The sequence below is a fragment of the Mustelus asterias genome, chromosome 23 (assembly GCF_964213995.1).
Source record: "Mustelus asterias chromosome 23, sMusAst1.hap1.1, whole genome shotgun sequence".
Taxonomy (NCBI): domain Eukaryota; kingdom Metazoa; phylum Chordata; class Chondrichthyes; order Carcharhiniformes; family Triakidae; genus Mustelus; species Mustelus asterias.
In genome coordinates, this window is record NC_135823.1 from 73,314,251 (window position 1) to 73,333,872 (window position 19,622).

The 19,622-nt window shown below is 42.3% G+C and overlaps 1 protein-coding gene across 2 annotated transcripts in view; it reads left to right on the top strand.

The window, feature by feature from the left end:
* Window positions 1-19,622, top strand: part of vps35l (VPS35 endosomal protein sorting factor like) — a 153,927-nt gene that overhangs the window by 13,732 nt on the left and 120,573 nt on the right. For both annotated transcript variants that reach the window (XM_078240937.1, XM_078240938.1), the window contains exons 3-7: window positions 400-591; window positions 4,115-4,237; window positions 5,223-5,247; window positions 9,887-9,963; window positions 18,129-18,257. In XM_078240937.1, the coding sequence (XP_078097063.1) occupies window positions 400-591; window positions 4,115-4,237; window positions 5,223-5,247; window positions 9,887-9,963; window positions 18,129-18,257 (546 nt within the window). The remainder of the gene's footprint in view (window positions 1-399; window positions 592-4,114; window positions 4,238-5,222; window positions 5,248-9,886; window positions 9,964-18,128; window positions 18,258-19,622) is intronic.

A 19,622-nucleotide genomic window follows, 5' to 3' on the forward strand; every position in this document is an offset into this window, starting at 1 on the left:
ACCAGGTAAGGACGGCAGATTTCCTTCCTTCAAGGACATTAATAACCAGATAATTACTTGCGCCAATCAACGATAGTTTCATGGTCACTGCTGAGACCAGCTTTCAATTGCAGATTTTTTTATTAATTGAATTTAAATTCCTGCAGCTGCCGCAGAGCCTGATTGTTGAATTACTAATGCAGTCACATTACCACCGTGCTGCTGCCTCCCTTATTAAGTATGAAACATTTCACAATTCTCAAACTTAATTTTTATCATGTTCACTCTATCTTGATATAAAATGTTGTACTTCATGAACATGCAAAACAAACACATGCATACTAGCATAGGAGCTTGCAAAGACCTCTGAAGGAAAGTTAATTTAGAAAAGTAACATGTTTGTTTGGTAATCCTTTGTAGGTCACTGAGTCAAAGACTAAGAAAGTGGCTCGTAAAGGAAGTACCTCGTCTACCTCTTCATTGTCCTCTAATTCAGTGGTGGACCCATTAAGCAGCATGCTGGATGGCAGTGATCCTCTGTCACAGTTTGCTGCATTCTCAGATCCTCTGGCACCTACAGTCATGACAGCAGGAAAAAGCAACGCCAATATGGTATTTTTAAAAATTATGGTCGTGCTGTTATAGTCTTTGATTTTGGATAAGCTAAGTAAAATGATCACCCAAATTACGGATGTATAGATGTTCTTGTTGAGTTGTTTTAAATTTTACTGCTTACTCTTGCAACCAGATTTTAAAATAAGCTTAGAATATTATTTTTTTCTTTGTAACCTCCCCTTTGGAATTTTGGGCTGGGACTACAGTTGAGTATTGGATTTGGTGACCTACTCGAGGTTACTAACAATGCTGGATTATTGAAGTGTTGTGTTGGATGGGATTGCAGGGGTTCCTTTCTCCCTTGTTGACTGGCTCTTCAATTTTGGCTCTATACTCAGCAGTGTTATTGGCCAGGCAGCCAAGAGTATATGCCGGGGGCAAGGATCGAACTTTCAGAATTTTCACTGTTCACTCAGTTACACAATTTGCTATAATCGGTAACTGTGTGAGCTAAGCTTCTGAAACTCAAACTGAAGGTGGATCTCTGAATGAAACTGAGTTTGTCCATGGAATTGGCAACAGATCCCAATGCGCATCTCCTATCCGATGTTGTTGGCTGGAAGAATGACAAAGCAAAAATTTCAATTTTTAAGAACTTTACTATAACAAACAGTCTAAAAACACTGTTGACAAAACACTTGTTGTAGGCCACTTCTACATTAAACTACAGAACAGAGCTTTCCCCTTCTACTTTTAACATGACTGGAAAAAAAAACACTTCACAGGTATACTTTTCATGGTGAGGTCTTTCCTGGAGATTCTCCCTCTAGCACAAGCTGGGTAAATCTTCCAGCTTCACTTCAAATATTCAGGACTTGGGTCTTTTCAGTCTGAACACAAGCTAGCCCCGCATTCTGGCACGTTGAACCATGGAGACTTTCTCTGCTGGGTTGTGGCAGGCTGCCTGTGTCAGTGAGTTTTCAGGGATACCTTAGAAACCCACCCTCTCGCAAAAATGACAGCATGAATCACTCACTGATTAGCGACCCTTGAGATCCCAATTCTCTTCTATCTTGGCAATACATGGGCAGTTTAAAGCCTAGCTGTTTACAACCTGACATTCTCAACATGGTAAGAAGTTTAACAACACCAGGTTAAAGTCCAACAGGTTTATTTGGTAGCAAAAGCCACACAAGCTTTCGGAGCTCTAAGCCCCTTCTTCAGGTGAGTGGGAATTCTGTTCACAAACAGAGCATATAAAGACACAGACTCAATTTACATGAATAATGGTTGGAATGCGAATACTTACAACTAATCAAGACTTGAAGAAACAAAACAATCCGAGCTCCGAAAGCTTGTGTGGCTTTTGCTACCAAATAAACCTGTTGGACTTTAACCTGGTGTTGTTAAACTTCTTACTGTGTTTACCCCAGTCCAACGCCGGCATTTCCACATCATTCTCAACATGTCCCTGGGAATTTGGAGACTGGCAGTTTAATCACTGTAAATGCAAATACTACTCCCATTGACCCCAAGCATCTTATTTTCAGTAAAAAAAAACCTCAGAGCTATCTTTAACAGCCATGTCTCCCAGGCCTGTTGTTAGGCAGATGTAAGAATAGGTCACATGATCCTGTTCATTTTATCCTAAATTAAAGACAGTCCCAAAACATAATTTTGTAAAATCTAGGGATACATTTTCAGTGTTATGCTATCAAACAAACTCAAGGGCTGGAATTTTATTCCTGGGCAGGCGCAGCTCGCAGAACGGAGTTCTCCATTGGCCTCGGGCGGGATTTTATGAGTCTTGCCCGAGCAAGGTCGTAAAATCCCAGTCAAGAAGCCAGTTTACTACATTCTAATAGCCACTAGGGCTGAATAATAAAAATTTGTATAATGGCTTCAGCAGAATGAAGCATCTCTGGGCACTCAGCAAATTCAAGAGAAAGTTGGAAATAGAGTGTTGCACTGTGGGATTTTTGTTAAGCATTTTGTTGTGGAAAGGTTCTAGGTTATATATAAAACATGACGATGGTAAACGTTTGGAATGATTTCCAACTAATCAGCTTTCTTTTAGACCTGTAGTCTAATGTTAGACGAAGATGCTCTATGTGGAGTGGGTAATTGTGGAGGTTTACCACTATCCTCCTTTCAACACTAGCAGGGCTGCAAGTGCAGTGGGACCTGGGTGTATATACGTGACTAAAGATGGCTGGACAGGTTGCGAGCATGGTTAGTAAAGCAAACCGATTTTATTTATAGGGGAACAGAATACAAGGGCAAGGAAGGTATATTAAACTTGTATAAAACACTGATTCGACCGTAACTGGAATATTGCATCCAATTGCGGGTGCCACACTTTCGGAAAAATGTAAAGGAATTACAGAGATTATAGAAAAGGTTAATAAGGATGGTTCCAGAATGTGGAACTTCAGTTAAGAAGGTAGATTGGAGAAGTTGGGATTGTTTTCCTTCAGGAAAAGGAGGCTGAAAGGAGATATGAACAACAAAATCCTGAGTGGTCTGAACAGAGTGGATAGGGAAAAACTGTTCCCACTTATGAAATGATCAAGATCGAGAGGACACCGACTTAAAATAATTAGTAGGAGGAGTAAAAGTGACATGAGGGAAACAAATTCCCACAGCAGGTAGCTTGGTTTTGGAACGCTGTGCCTGAGATTGTGGTGAAGGCTGATTCAATTGAGGCATTCCATTTTTCATAATCTTCCATAGTGTGTGACTGTATTTAACTGTGATTGGAAAAGGAAGAATGTGCAGGGTTATGGTGGGAGAGTGAGACTGGGTGAATTACTCTTTTGGGGAGCTGGTGCAGGCACGATGGACTGAATGGTCACCTTCTGTGCTATAACAATTTGTGATTCTGTGACATGTGCAGGTCTTGTCTGTTGAGGGCGGCACGGTAGCACAGTGGTTAGCACTGCTGCTTCACAGCTCCAGGGTCCTGGGTTCGATTCCCGGCTTGGGTCACTGTCTGTGTGGAGTTTGCACATTCTCCTCGTGTCTGCGTGGGTTTCCTCCGGGTGCTCCGGTTTCCTCCCACAGTCCAAAGATGTGCGGGTTAGGTTGATTGGCCATGCTAAAATTGCCCCTTAGTGTCCTGAGACGTATAAGTTAGAGGGATTAGCGGGTAAATATTTAGGGATATGGGCGTAGGGCCTGGGTGGGATTGTGGTCGGTGCAGACTCGATGGGCCGAATGGCCTCCTTCTGCACTGTAGGGTTTCTATGATGATTTCTATGCTTCATGCTGAGCTGTTTATCCTGACAGTTTGTCAGTGGTGGTTTGTCATTGCCTTTGACTCTTGGGCAGAGTGAGAAGCCATGTCCCAGGTCAGCCAGAAGGGGAAACAAACGCATGCTGTGGCACCAATCTGCACCACATGCTGGCCGTTACCCACTGAGCTCACCGGCCCCCTTTACAATGATAGTATTTCAAAGAAGACTTGCTTTCATCATAGCTCAACCTTATTCAATATGAGATTATGCTTAGCAGACATTTTAAATAACACAGTTCATTATTAATTTGCTTTGATGCTCGTCATTTATATTATAATTCACAGGATCTCAGTAAAAAGCAGCGTGACAAAGATGAGGACACAACAGTGGGGAATGACTTTGAACCATGGGCTGGAAAACGCAGCTATATACTCGCACGATACACAACCACAGAGAAGCTTTCCATTGTAAGAAACTTTTAGACAATCTTCTATAACAGCATTTAAACATTTGGCCATGTTCTATTATCCTGCCTTAAAGTCTCAGGGATTGCAGTTAAATAACAGTGAACCAATTCACACAATCACCTTTAGTTTGGCTGTTTTTAAACAAACTTGATAATGATGGGCGGGATTTTCCCCACAATTCATTGCATGTTTTGCGATGGTGGAGGTGGCCCTGCCATTGGCCAGCGGCGGGGTCTACTGGTTCCGCCATTGTCATTGGGGTTTCCCGTTAAATGCACCCCTCACCGCTGGGAAATCTGTGACGGGGGTGCGCTGAGGACGGAGCCAGAGGATCCTACCGGAGGGCACAGCTGGAAAGATCTGGCCTTTAAATTTAATTGGATAACTTACTTTCGGAGTGTCCAGGTCTGCTGTGCTCTGAATCTCAATGAAGTATCCCTAGCTTTCAGACTTTATGATTTGGTAGTTAATTGTACAGTAATCCAGATGTACACGTACAACACTCATGGGTCACAGAAGCAAACCAAATGACTTTGAGAAGCGTGGATTAATGTGCTATAGTTTAATGTAATTTTAGTACTGTTTATTTTCATGATACTTGGTCTTACACATTTGTTGTAAATATGGTATTTAATTGTGATATTTTATTGAACCCATATGTGTTGTTCTCCCCATTGAGTCACAATTCCTTTCTATTATGGACTTGTACCATGCAGTAATCTGGTTCTGAGAGTTGTGTAATTTCTATGTACAGTAAATTGTTTTACTAAATTGATTAAGATAGGTAACATTGGGAGATGATTGTAATCAATTGTACAATATTTATAGATAGTTTCTGTAAAATGTTAACTTTATCATACTCCAGAAAGTGAAAACATGGCAATATTTAAGTATTGAATCAATTTTGTTTCTGTAATAGAATAGTGCTCTGCTATATGTTTTGTGACAAATTCTGATTTTTCTTTGACCTATTTTTGGTTTACAGAACTTGTTTATGGGATCTGAAAAAGGTAGGTGAAGGAATAAGTTTGCCTCTCTCTGATGTGTATAATGTTTGAACATTCAGACAAAAATGTCACAATTTGGCAGGTGTAGGAGAAGCATGAAATAATGCCAGAGCCAAATACCGAGGGGCGTGGGATCCAGGGAAAGAGAGAGAGCAACAGAGTAACCCAGGGCTGAAATGGTTGTCATGAGAGGCCACAGGTTTAGGGTGCTGGGGAGTAGGTATAGAGGAGATGTTAGGGATAAGTTTTTCACTGAGGGTGGTGGGTGCGTGGAATCGGCTGCCGGTAGTGGTGATGGAAGCGGATTCGATTGAGGCTTTTAAGAGACTTGTGGATAGGTTCATGGAGGTTAGTAAGATAGAGAGTTATAGATGAGCCTAGAAGGTAAGGAAATTGTTCGGCGCAACTTGTGGGCCAAAGGGCCTGTTTGTGCTATAGCTTTTCTATAGAACATAGAAAGCCACAGCACAAACAGGCCCTTCGGCCCACAAGTTGCGCCGATCACATCCCCACCTCTAGGCCTATCTATAGCCCTCAATCCCATTAAATCCCATGTACTCATCCAGAAGTCTCTTAAAAGACCCCAACGAGTTTGCCTCCACCACCACCGACGTCAGCCGATTCCACTCACCCACCACCCTCTGAGTGAAAAACTTACCCCTGACATCTCCTCTGTACCTACCCCCCAGCACCTTAAACCTATGTTCTAAGAAAAGTATGGGTTTAACATAAGAAGGAAAGTAGCATAGTCTATATCGGGTCACTGTGAACAAAGAACAAAGAAAATTGCAGCACAGGAACAGGCCCTTCAGCCCTCCAAGCCTGCACCGACCATGCTGTCCGACTTAACTAAAACCCCCTATGCTTCTGGGGACCATATCCCTCTATTCCCATCCTATTCATGTACTTGTCAAGATGCCCCATCACTACCGTATCCACTTCCACTACCTACCCTGGCAACGAGTTCCAGGCACCCACTACTCTCTGTGTAAAATATCTGCCTCGTACATTTCCTTTAAACCTTGCCCCTCGCACCTTAAACCTATGCCCCCTAGTAATTGACTCTTCCACCCTGGGAAAAAGCTTCTGACTATCCACTCTGTCCATGCCTCTCATAATTTTGTAGACTTCTATCAGGTCTCCCCTCAACCTCCCAGTGAGAACAAACCAAGTTTCTCCAACCTCTCCTCATAGCTAATGCCCTCCATACCAGGCAACATCCTGGTAAATCTTTTCTGTAGCCTCTCCAAAGCCTCCACATCCTTCTGGTAGTGTGGTGACCAGAATTGAACACTATATTCCAAGTGCGGCCTAACTAAGATTCGATAAAGCTGCAACATGACTTGCCAATTTTTAAACTCAATGCCCCGGCCAATGAAGGCAAGCATGCCGTATGCCTTCTTGACTACCTTCTCCACCTGTATGCCTCTTTCAGTGACCTGTGTACCTATACACCCAGATCCCTTTGCCTATCAATACTCTTAAAGGTTCTGCCATTTACTGTATATTTCCTATCTGTATTAGACCTTCCAAAATGCATTACCTCACATTTGTCCGTTTTAAACTCCATCTGCCATCTCTCTGCCCAAGTCTCCAACTGATCTATATCGTGCTGTATCCTCTGATGGTCCTCATCGCTATCCGCAAATCCACCAACCTTTGTGTCGTCCGCAAACGTACGAGTCAATCCAGTTACATTTTCCTCCAAATTATTTATATATATTACAAACAGCAAAGGTCCCAGCACTGATCCCTGAGGAACGCCACTTGTCACAGCCCTCCATTCAGAAACGCACCCTTCCACTGCTACCCTCTGTCTTCTTTGACCGAGTGTGGCACTTTGACTGTGTGGCTTTTGCCACCAAATAAACCTGTTGGACTTTAACCTGGTGTTGTTAAACTTCTTACTGTGTTTACCCCAGTCCAACGCCGGCATCTCCACATCGTTCTTTGACCGAGCCAGTTTTGTATCCACCTTGCCAGCTCACCTCTGATCCCATGCGACTTCACCTTCTGCACCAGTCTGCCATGAGGGACCTTGCCAAAGGCCTTGCTGAAGTCCAAGGTGTTCTCCCTCTCTATAGCTGTGACATAATCAGTAAAGCAGCACTCCACCTCTTTTGTCACCCTCTCTCTCACCTGAAGCATCTAAATCCTGGAATGCTAAGCTGCCAGTCCTGCCCTCCTTTCATCCAAGTCTCTGTAATTGCCACAACATCATAGTTCCATGTAGTATTCCAAGCTTTAAGTTCATCCGCCTTACCTGTCATACTCCTTGCGTTAAAGCAAACACACCTCAGACCATCTGTCCTGTCATATTTTGTACACTCGTAGCCTTACTGGACCCATTCACTGAGTTCTCCACAGTCTCTGTACTCTGTACTGTGGCTCTTTTTAATTTTTGTCGTTTGTTTCTCTGCCTTTCACTATTCCCCTTTCTGCCTTTTGTTTCTGTCCCCACTTTACTTCCCCCTGCCACATTAGTTTAAACCCCCTCCCCAACAGCACTAGCAAACACTCCCCCCAGGACATTGGTTCCAGTCCTGCCCAGGTGCAGACTGTCTGATTTGTACTGGTCCCGCCTCCCCCAGAGCTGGTTCCAATGTCTCAGTAATTTGAATCCCTCCCTCCTGCACCATCCCTCAAGCCATGTATTCATCTTAGCTATCCTGACATCCCTACTCTGACTAACACGTGGCACTGGGAGCAATCCTGAGATTACTACCTTTGAGGTCCTACTTTTTAGTTTAACTCCTAACTCCTAAATTCAGCTTGTAGGATCTCATCCCGTTTTTTCCCTATATATGACAGCTGGCTGTTCACCCTCCCCCTGCAGCCGCTCCGAGACATCCTTGACCCTTGAACCAAGGAGGCAACATACCATCCTGGAGTCTCGATTGCAACCACAGAAATGCCTGTCTGTTCCCTTTACAATTGAATCCCCTATCACTATAGCTCTGCCACTCTTTTTCCTGCCCTCCTGTGCAGCAGAGCCAGCCACGGTGCCATGAACCTGGCTGCTGCCACCTTACCCTGGTGAGCCAGCTCCCCCAACAGTATCCAAAACGGTATATCTGTTTTGGAAGGAGATGACTGCAGAGGACCCCTGCACTGCCTTCCTACTCTTCCTCTGTCTGCTGGTCATCCATTCTCTATCTCCCTCAGTAATGTTTATCTGCAGTGTGACCAATTTGCTGAACATGCTATCCATGAATTCCTCAGCATCGTGGATGCTCTAAAGTGAATCCATCCACAGCTCCAGAGCCGTCAAGTGGTCTAACAGGAGCTGCAGTTGGACACATTTCCTGTACGTGAAGGAGCCAGGGACATCGGAAGAACCGCTGAGTTTCCACATTGCGCAAGAGGAGCATGACACGGGTCAGGGATCTCCTGCCATGACTTAACCCTTAAATTAACTTACAACAACAACTTCGTTATCGCTCGAGTTTTTAATGGGTAGAGGGCCGATGAGGGTAATGCTCTTGATGTGGTGTACAGGGACTTCTAAAAGACATTTGATAAAGTGCCACAAAACAGATTTGTGGGCAATGTTACAGCTCATGGAATGAAGTGGGCAATAGAAACGTGGATACAAAATTGACTGATGGTATTGGTTGATTTTTCCTTTTCAGACCAGAGGAAGATTTCTAGTGGGGTTCCCCAGAGGATGATGTTAGGAACCTGCTCTTCCTGATGTATATTAATGACCTAGACCTTGATGTACGGAGCATTTGTGAATAGTATGAAACTTAGCAGTATTGTGAACTGTGAGAAGGGTAGTGTGGAAGTTCAGAAAGGATGTAGATCTGTCGATGGAACGCAAGGAAAAGTGCTGATGAACTTTAGTGCAGAGAGATGTGAAGTAATTCATTTTGGTCGGAAGAACATGAAGAGGCGATATAAAGTTCTGTGGCAGTGGGTGGGAGGCAGGAGCAGAGGGACCTGTGAAGAAATTGTTGAAGGTGGAAGGATAGGTTGAGAGTGTGTGGTTAATAAAGCATACAGTATCCTAGATTGTATTAAAAGGGGCACAGAGTACAAGAGCAAGGAGATTCTGTTACACCTGTATAAGACATTGTTTGGTCTTTACTATAGCATTGCGTGCTGTTCTGGGCACCACACTTTTTTAGAATGTGAAGGCATTGGAGAAAGTGCTGAAAGATTCATGCGACTGGTTCCAAGAACTTCAGTTGTGTAGAATGGAGAAGTTGGGGTTGTTTCCTTGGAGGAGAGGAAGAGGAGAGAATATTTGATAAGAGGCATTCAAAATCAGAGTGGGTCTGGACTGAGCAGATAGGGAGAAAACTGTTCCCATTGGTGGAAGGATCGAAACCTGGAGTGCACAGGTTTTGGGTAATTTAGCAATGGTGACATGAGGAAAATCATCTTCACATGGTGAGTGGTTAGGATCAAAATGCCCAGTCTGGTGGAGGCAGGTTCAATCGATTCATTCAGGATGGAATTGGATTGTTATCTGAAAAGGAAGAATGTGCAGAGTTACAGGGAGAAGCTGGGAGGAGTGGCACTTGGTGCACTACTCATTTGGAAAGCTGCCACAGGTGGGTCGAATGATATCCATCTGTGGTATAACCGTTCTATAATTTGGTATTGTACATTAATTCTTGGTTATATTTGATTATAGGTAAAGCCACAAGTCCTGGATCTGCTGTTTCTGAAAAAGTGAGGACACGTTTAGAGGAGTTAGATGACCTGGAGGAGGTAAATAAGAATTTCCAATTAGGTATTGGTTCACAATCGGATAGAAGAAGAAGGTAAAATGCATTGAGTTTCTCTGTTTTCCTCCAACAATTTGTAAATACCAGCAATAATGTGCAGAACAAAGATTGATAGTTGACTGAAATGATCGGGCTGCAGGTTGCATATTTCAAAGTTGTTAGTTCACTTTTGAAAGAATATTTAAATATATTTAACCTTCCTTCCATCATAAGGTCAGAAGTGGGTATGAATCATAGAGTCATAGAGGTTTACAGCATGGAAACAGCCCAACTTGTCCATGCTGCCCAGTTTTTACCACTAAGCTAGTCCCAATTGCCCGCATTTGGCCCATATCCCCCTATACCCATCTTACTCATGTAACTGTCTAAATGCTTTTTAAATTGTACCCACCTCTACTACTACCTCTAGCAGCTTGTTCCAGACACTCACCACCCTCTGTGTGAAAAAATTGCCCCCTAACATTTTTGTATCTCACTCCTCTCATCTTAAACCTATGTCCTCTAGTTTTAGAGTCCTCTACCTTTGGGGAAAGATGTTGACAATCTATCTTATCTTTGCCCCTCATTATTTTATAGACCTCTATAAGGTCACCCCTAAGCCTTCTACGCTCCAGGGACAAATGTCCCAGTCTACCCAGCCTCTCCTTATAACTCAAACCATCAAGTCCCGGTAGCATCCTAGTAAATCTTTTCTGCACTCTTTCTAGTTTAATAATATCCTTTCTATAATAGGATGATCAGAATTGCACACAGTATTCCAAGTGTGGCCTTACCAGTGTCTTGTACAACTTCAACAAGACGTCCCAACTCCTGTATTCAAAGTTCTGACCAATGAAATCAAGCGTGCCAAATGCCGCCTTCACCACTCTGTCCACCTGTGACTCCACTTTCAAGGAGCTATGAACTTGTACCCCTGGATCTCTTTGTTCTATAACTCTCCCCAACGCCCTACCATGAACTGAGTAAGTCCTGCCCTGGTTCGATCTACCAAAATGCATCACCTCGCATTTGTCTAAATTAAACTCCATCTGCCATTCGTCAGCCCACTGGCCCAATTGATTAAGATCCCGTTGCAATCCTAGATAACCTTCTTCGCTGTCCACTGTGCCACCAATCTTGGTGTCATCTGCAGACGTACTAACCATGCCTGCTAAATTCTCATCCAAACCATTAATATAAATGACAAATAACAGTGGACCCAGCACCGACCCCTGAGGCACATCGCTGTCACAGGCCTCCACTTTGAAAAACAATCCTCTACAACCCGCACTCTGGCTTCTGTCATCCATCCAATTTTGTATCCAATTGGCTACCTCACCCTGGATCCTGAGAGATTTAACCTGATACAACAATCTACCATGCGGTACCTTGTCAAAGGCCTTGCTAAAGTCCATGTAGACAACATCAACTGCACTGCCCTCATCTTTCACCTTGGTTGCCCCTTCAAAAAAAACTCAATCAAATTTGTGAGACATGATTTTCCACTCTCAAAGCCATGCTGACTTTCTGTAATCAGCCTTTGCCCCTCTAAATGCCTGTAGATCCTGTCTCTCAAAATACCTTCTAACAACTTACCCACTACAAATGTTAGGCTCACCAGCCTGCAGTTCCCAGCTTTTCCCTGCAGTCTTCCCTAAACAAAGGCACAACATTTGCCACCCTCCAATCTTCAGACACCTCACCTGTGGCTGTCGATGATTCAAATATCTCTGCTAGGGGACCCGCAATTTCATCCCTAGACTCCCACAGTGTCCTGGGATACACTTCATCAGGTCCCGGTGATTTATCTACCTTGATGTGCTTTAAGACTTCCAAGACCTCTTTCTCTGTAATATGTACACTCCTCAAGACATCACTATTTATTTCCCCAAGTTCCCTAACATCCATGCCTTTCTCAACAGTAAATACTGATGAGAAATATTTATTTAGGATCTCACCCATCACTTGATAGATGACCTTGTTGATCCTGAAGAGGCCCCACTCTGTCCCTAGTTACTCTTTTGCCCTTTTATGTATTTGTAGAAGCTCTTCGGATTCTCCTTTGCCTTATCCGCTGAAGCAATCTTGTGTCCCGTTTTTGCCCTCTTGATTTCTCTCTCAACTCTACTCCGACAACCTTTATATTCTTCAAGGAATCCAGTTGCTCCCAGCTGCCTATGCATGTCATGTGCCTCCTTCTTCTTCTTGACCAGAACCTCAATATCCCAAGTCATCCAGGGTTCCCTACTTCTACCAGTCTTCCACCAATATGTTTGCTAATGATTGCACAATATTGCACAGTATCCTCAGAAATTGAAGCAGTCAATGTCCAAATGCAGCAAGACCTGGACAATATCCAGGATTGGGCTGACAAATGACTTTCACACCACACAATGTTCCAGGCAATGACCACCTGCAACAAAAGAGAATCTTGACCATTGACATTTGATGGCATTGCCATTGCTGAATCCCCAACTATCAACATCTGCAGGTTACTGTTCACCAGAAAATGAACTAGATCAGCCATTTAAACAGTGACTACAAGAACAGGTCAGGGTCTAGGAATACTGCGGTGAGTAACTCACCTATTGACCCCCAAAGCATGTCCAGCATCTACAAAGCTGTCAGGAGTGTGATGGAATACTCCCCACTTGCCTGGATGGGTGCAGCTCCAACAATGTGCAACAAGCTTGACATCATCCAGGACAAAGCAGCCTGTTTGATTAGCATCCTATCCACAAGCATTTACTCCATCCACCACTGACGCACAGTAGTAACTGCATCTGCCATCCACAGGATGCACTGCAGCAACTCACCATGGCTCCTTACACAGCAGCTCCCAAACCCACAACCACTATCATCTAGAAGGACAAAGGCAGCATTCGCATGGGAACACCACCATCTGGAAGTTCCCCTCCAAGTCGTTCACCATTCTGACTTGGAAATAAATTGTCATTCCTTCAATGTCGCTGGGTCAAAATCCTGGAACTCCCACAGGAGTACCTACACCACAGGGGCTGCAGCGATTCAAGAAGGCAGCTTATCAGCACCTTCTCGAGCAATTAGAGATGGGCAATAAGTGTTGGCCTTGTCAGCCACACCCAAATCCCATGAATGAAAAAAATAGATGAAATACTGTAGAAATATTTTTAGTCTGTAAATCTCTCTGGAAATCTCACACTGCAAAGCGATTATACATAAGAATATATGTGCAAGACTAGGCCATTCAGCCCATCGAGCCTGTTCCGCTCTTCATTTAGATCATATTTGATCTCTAACACAACGCCTATCTACTTTGTGCTGATTTGCTAGCGTGAAGCGTTCTGTAGTTCACTTGTTCCAATGTGAAGTCATTCTGCAGTAATGTGCCACTGGATGCTTGGAATATTAACTCTGCAAATTTTTATGTCATTTCTTTGCCCATGTTTAGCATGCAATCCGAGTTTTGAAGGTTAGTTTATTATCAGACAGATTAGCTTGTAATGTTGGGAAATAATTTTGTTCATTGCATTTTTGATACTATTGTGAGTCTCGTGCTGTTTGACCCTAAAAGTGAATAATTCACCAGATTTACCTGTCCTGATGCCTGTTCTTCTCTCACATTTCAGTAGGGAGCAGCACTGACGTGATAAATGCAAAATAATATAAAGTTCAATAGATATGACCTAATCTTTAAAGCATATATTTTAAATATTGAATCATAGAATTTGTGATTATGTCAATAGGTTTTGAGAACAGGATTGATGAAATGCAATATTTTTGTTGCAACTCCACAATATTTTATCAGTATTTTTAATTGGCTTGAATTTTGCAGTAAAAATATAATAGTGAGGCTGTAGTTGCCCACCATTGTGAAATATAAATCATGATGTGGAGATGCCGGCGTTGGACTGGGGTAAACACAGTAAGAAGTTTAACAACACCAGGTTAAAGTCCAACAGGTTTATTTGGTAGCAAAAGCCACACAAGCTTTCGAGGCTCTGAGCCCCTTCTTCAGGTGAGTGGGAATTCTGTTCACAAACAGAACTTATAAGACACAGACTCAATTTACATGAATAATGGTTGGAATGCGAATACTTACAACTAATCCAGTCTTTAAGAAACAAAACAATGGGAGTGGAGAGAGCATCAAGACAGGCTAAAAAGATGTGTATTGTCTCCAGACAGTTTCACTGGCTGTCTTGTCTGGAGACAATACACATCTTTTTAGCCTGTCTTGATGCTCTCTCCACTCCCATTGTTTTGTTTCTTAAAGACTGGATTAGTTGTAAGTATTCGCATTCCAACCATTATTCATGTAAATTGAGTCTGTGTCTTATAAGTTCTGTTTGTGAACAGAATTCCCACTCACCTGAAGAAGGGGCTCAGAGCCTCGAAAGCTTGTGTGGCTTTTGCTACCAAATAAACCTGTTGGACTTTAACCTGGTGTTGTTAAATATAAATCAGCCAGCAGCGTCCAGCGAACTACAGTTAAACACAGAAATCAGCAAGTTCCAGTTGTCTTGCTCCTCTAAAAGCTTTGCTATAACTATCTCACTGTGAGAATCGCCATTGAAGTACGTGGAAGGATATGAAGTTACAGGCCCTACATAAAAGGAACTGGCTGAACTCACCAGAGAAAGCCAATACCTGTTAATTTCTGAGGCAAGATATATTTTAATCACTGCAAAAGAATCTCTCTGGCACTGAAACACTTGTAGGAATTAAATTTGAGTCTTATTCATGCTTTAATTTTTATTGGCTATGTGAAAACAAAAACTCTATCTCTTTTATCTGCCTTTTATTGCCTTCTTTATTTACTCTTTATTTTGTTCTCTGGACATGATTTAGCATTGAATTGACTATTCGCTATGAGGAGAGATTTTCACTTGAACATCGGGGGCTGAGGGGCAACCTGATAGAAGTTTACAAAATTATAAGTGCAAGGATAGAATGGATAGTCGGAGTCTTTTTCTCAGGGTACAAATGTTAGTTATTAGGGGACATAGATTTAAGATGAAAAGGAGAAAGCTTAAAGGAGATTTGAGAGGCATGTTTTTACACAGAGGGCGATAAGTGCCTGGAATGCGCTGCCAGAGAAGGTGTAGAAGCAGATACAATAGCAATGTTTAAGAGGCAACTTGACAGATACGTGAAGAGACAGAGAATAGAGGGATACAAACCGCATAAAACCGCAAAAGGTCTTTAGTTTAGAAAGGTGTCATATGTCGGCGCGGGCTTGGTGGGCCGAAGGGCCTGTTCCTGTGCTGTATTGTTCTTTGTTTTTTCTATTCTAACTGATACTTCCTGCCTCAGTAAGAATTCTTCAAATTGATTGGCTAACTGGATGCAAGGTTGTTTGCCCTGTTCATTTGGGTCCCAAATCCTCTTTAAAGGGAACTGTGCTGAAATGGCTTTCTATCCACAGCAAGCTCCAGCACCAAAGCCCATAGAAAGTCTGTGGGCAAGTGTAAGCAATGACTGATCATGTTTATAAAAGCAAAATACTGCGGGTGCTGGAATCTGAAACAAAAACAGAAAATGCTGGAAAATCTCAGCAGGTCTGACAGCATCTGTGGAGAGAGAATAGAGCCAACGTTTCGAGTCTGGATGACACTTGGTCAGTGGGAAAAATGACTGGTCATGTTTGGTTTGTTGTTGATTGTCAAATTTGAGTCACTGGTATTGTAGAGAAAAATACTCACTAGGTATCATCTGCCTGAGCATAATATCTGCATTTAAATTGCCATTCCATGGTGTCCACTGCTTACCCACTTTGCTGACAATTCCTTGTTTTGTCCAGTGTGGAATCTGTTATAACACTATTGGTTGATCAGTTTTCAAGATTTAGAGTCAGCTTTGGTTTGTGTCAAAATATATTTAGTAAATGGACTGAATAAAATGGTTTCCTCCCTCATTAATCAGTCTTTTGCAACATTTCTTGCAACTCTACATTTGATTGGTCTGTCCATTTCCGAGTTTTAAGTCTGGTTTTCTCCACATTAATTACTTTCCACTTGCATGAACGTTGTTTGTTTAGCATTAAGGAGGAAGAATTTGAAAGTTATGTCAGTTTTTTTTTCTATTCACTTTCTGCAAAATGCACACAATGAAATCTTATAGAGATATAGTTGTCAATGCAACTTCCATGTTTAGCCAGAATACAACCTGGAAGTCATACAACAACATGTCATTTATTTATTCCATTTGACAACCTTATAAATAAACTTGGCTTCAATAACCTGAAGCCTGAGTAGCCTTATTGGGGGTTGAAGGACAGAGAAAGAGTTTGGGGTCTTGTTCTGCTCAATAGGATGGTTTTTATGAAGGGGTGGGTGTGGCGAGAGAGTGAGAGTTGCTCTAAAGCTACTGAGAGGAGTCCGCTTTTAAACAGAGGGGGTGAGCCCTTAGTGGTCAAGAAGAGGTGAAAGAAATGGGGAGGGAAAGCATCTGTGGCTCTTTGAGGGATAATTGAAACAATTGATGTTCAGGCTTGTGTATTTTGAGTCACTAAGCAATACCCTGGGCAGTCCACTAATTCTCACTAACCTGGTTATTTCAGTTTGTTGCTTTAATTCCTCAACACAAATAAATTCTCTCTTTTTATAGTTGATGACCTACTTGTATAACCATGGAATACAGAGCTCTCAACATTTGTTAAGGCAGTTGTGAATTGTTGAGGGTAAATTTTTTTTATTATTGTCACAAGTAGGCTTACATTAGCACTGCAATTAAGTTACTGTGAAAATCCCCTAGTCGCCACATTCCAGCGTCTGTTTTCCATTAGCTTTCCATTTAAAGAAGAGCATAAGCCAATTCCCCAATTGCTTTTAAAATAAAATTACTGCAATGAACGCTTGATAATGAGGCAACGTTAGGATTCCAGCATACAGCTAGACATTCAGTAGTTTGACCTGCCTTGTTTTATTCTGTCTGTGCCTCGTTTCTTCTTGGCATTCCCCTGATGACATGTCTGAATTTAGGTTACTGAGTGAGGAATTGCTGGCACACGCACTGTGCTAACCTCTGTGTGTTGCCCTAGTTTCTATTGTTTATAAGTGGTTTTCAGTGTGTTTTATACAGGAGTTTTACGTTGTCAGAAAGTAGGCTGGCTAATCACAAAACTTCCAACAAACCGAAGGTAACTCCAACTTTCAAATAAAATCCTGATCTAATTGTTTCTCCTGGATTGAAAAACTAATTGTGACCAGCTGAAATGTTACTTTTTAGGAGTTGGTTTAGCTGGGTTAGCTCAGTTAGCTAGATGTCTATAGTGTGATGCAAAATGACACCAGTGACGTGGGTTTGATCTCAGGTAGTTCATGGGGGCGACGCTGTCTCCTTGCTTTGCTCCATGTTTGATGTAAAATGCTGCCCCTCAAGCTATATAACCACTTGTCTAACAGAGATGCCTATGGCCCCTTGCGAGATGTGACTAATTAGCTAACTGTGTCAAACCAATTTTAGCAGACCGTAAACACTTGTGCGGTAGTGCCTCAAAGCATAGATTAAAATGTTCTCAAAATAGAGCAACATAGTTCCATTTTTTTAAGTTTACAGATTGAAAGAATATAGGCCTCCAAACCCTTAGATAATGGAAAATCCTTCAGGTAATTGCAGTATTCTGTGCAGCCGGTGTTTGTATATTAAGGCAGCTTTCTGGTACTTTACTGGCTGCAATATTCAGATGAGAATGAGTGTTTTAAACCTGAGAATGCTTGGGAATAATTTAATCTGGAAAAGTGCAATTAATGTTGATTAGATGTTTTGAGCTCACCTTTATAAATGTGGCTATTTTTGTATTGGTTCAGTTTATGTCAGTACCTTGATAATTTGGCAGTAGTTTTTTCCTGTTCTCCTAGTTTGCAAACTTAGAATGGTAAATAGAATTGCTTTTTTTATATTTTCAAAGTTTCATAGAAACAATTGTACATAGTGTACAATTTCAAATGCTTTCTCTCTCAGTTTGATCCATGGTTTGCTAATAGACACAGTAAGAAGTCTCAACACCAGGTTAAAGTCCAACAGGTTTATTTGGAATCACGAGCTTTCAGAGTGCTGCTCCTTCATCAGGTGTGAGGCTTCTTACTGAGCCCACCCCAGTCCAATGCCGGCATCTCCACATCATTGCTAATAACTTGTTTCTGAGAACAAAATTTCATTCTCCTTCTTCCTTCTTTCTTACCCCAGGGGTCTCAGAAAGAGCTGTTAAACTTGACGCAGCAGGATTATATAAACAGGATTGAAGAACTGAATCAGTCGCTGAAGGACGCATGGGCTACGGATCAAAAAGTGAAAGCACTGAAAATAGTTATTCAGGTCAGCTTTAAACTAATGAAGAAAGTGGTATTTTTTCAGCCTCATATTCAAATTAAACATGCTGTATTTTTTTAATTATTAGTGCCACAAGTAGGCATACATTAACACAGCAATGACGTTACTGTGAAAATTCCATGGTTGCCACACTCCAGCGCTTGTTCAGGTACACTGAGGGAGAATTTAGCATGACCAATGCACCTAACCAGCACGCCTTTCGGACTGTGGGAGGAAACCGGAGCACCCGGAGGAAACCCACGCAGACATGGGGGGAACGTGCAGATTCTGCACAGACAGTGACCCAAGCAGGAATCGAACCCGGGTCCCTGGCACTGTGGGGCAGTAGGTATGCCACTGTACTGCCCCTTGTTCTGGTTATTAGGGGATGCTGCCCAGAATGTGGACAAAGCTCCACTTCCTATTTGGTCATATGGTATAGCATCATCTCAGTCTTGGTTTCTGTTGCGTCATCTGCTTTTCCTACATAAAATAAAGTAAATATTCAAAAACATTCCTCCCATTTATTCTCAATATTGAGGAGAAACAAGGTGAACACTGTTGGAAAAGGCAAACAGCAATAGTAAAGATCAGGAGCTGAGCTTCTGAAGAATCTTGCACCCATCCTGATCTTTACTATAGCTGTTTGTTTTACTGGATGTTGCCGATAGTATGATATAATGCCGATTCTGTATACTGTGACCTAGAATGATGCAGCACAGAATGAGGCTATTTGGCCCATCCTGCTCATACAGGTGCTTTAGTAGAGCGGTCCAGTTAATCTCAGTCCTCTGCTCTTTTCCCATAGTCCCATAATGTTTTTGCTTCATTATATTTATCTGGTTCCCTTTTAACAGTTACTTTTGAATCTGTTTTTACCATCCCTTCAGGCGGAGGTGCATTCCAACTCTGTTTAAAAATAAAAACCTTCCATTTGTCGCCTTTAGTTCTTTTGCTAGTCGCCCAAATCCAAGTCTTCTGGTTTCCATTGGAGATGGAAAGAAATTTCAACACCTCTATCAGATTTCCTGTTATAATCTCTGCTCTTTAAGGCTGGAGAAGCTGGAGTTATTGTCTCCATTTTCTGGTACCATTCCAACAAATCGCACCTGTTTCCAAAATGCTCCCTCGGAAACATGCTCTCCTTGTCTGGCTTCATTTCCTTGCACTGTCTTCTTCCTTGTTGAGCTGGAAAGATATTGTGTGCAAGGAAAATGTTTTGGTCACTTCTTTGATTCCTCCCTTTCTTTGCCTTTTATACTGTTACCATCCCAGTCAGAATTGGGATCATTCAATTTACACATTATTCTCGAGTCCCTGTGTCTGTTTGTAATTTGTGTTTGTTTCTCTATCCCCTTCTCACTGTTCAGT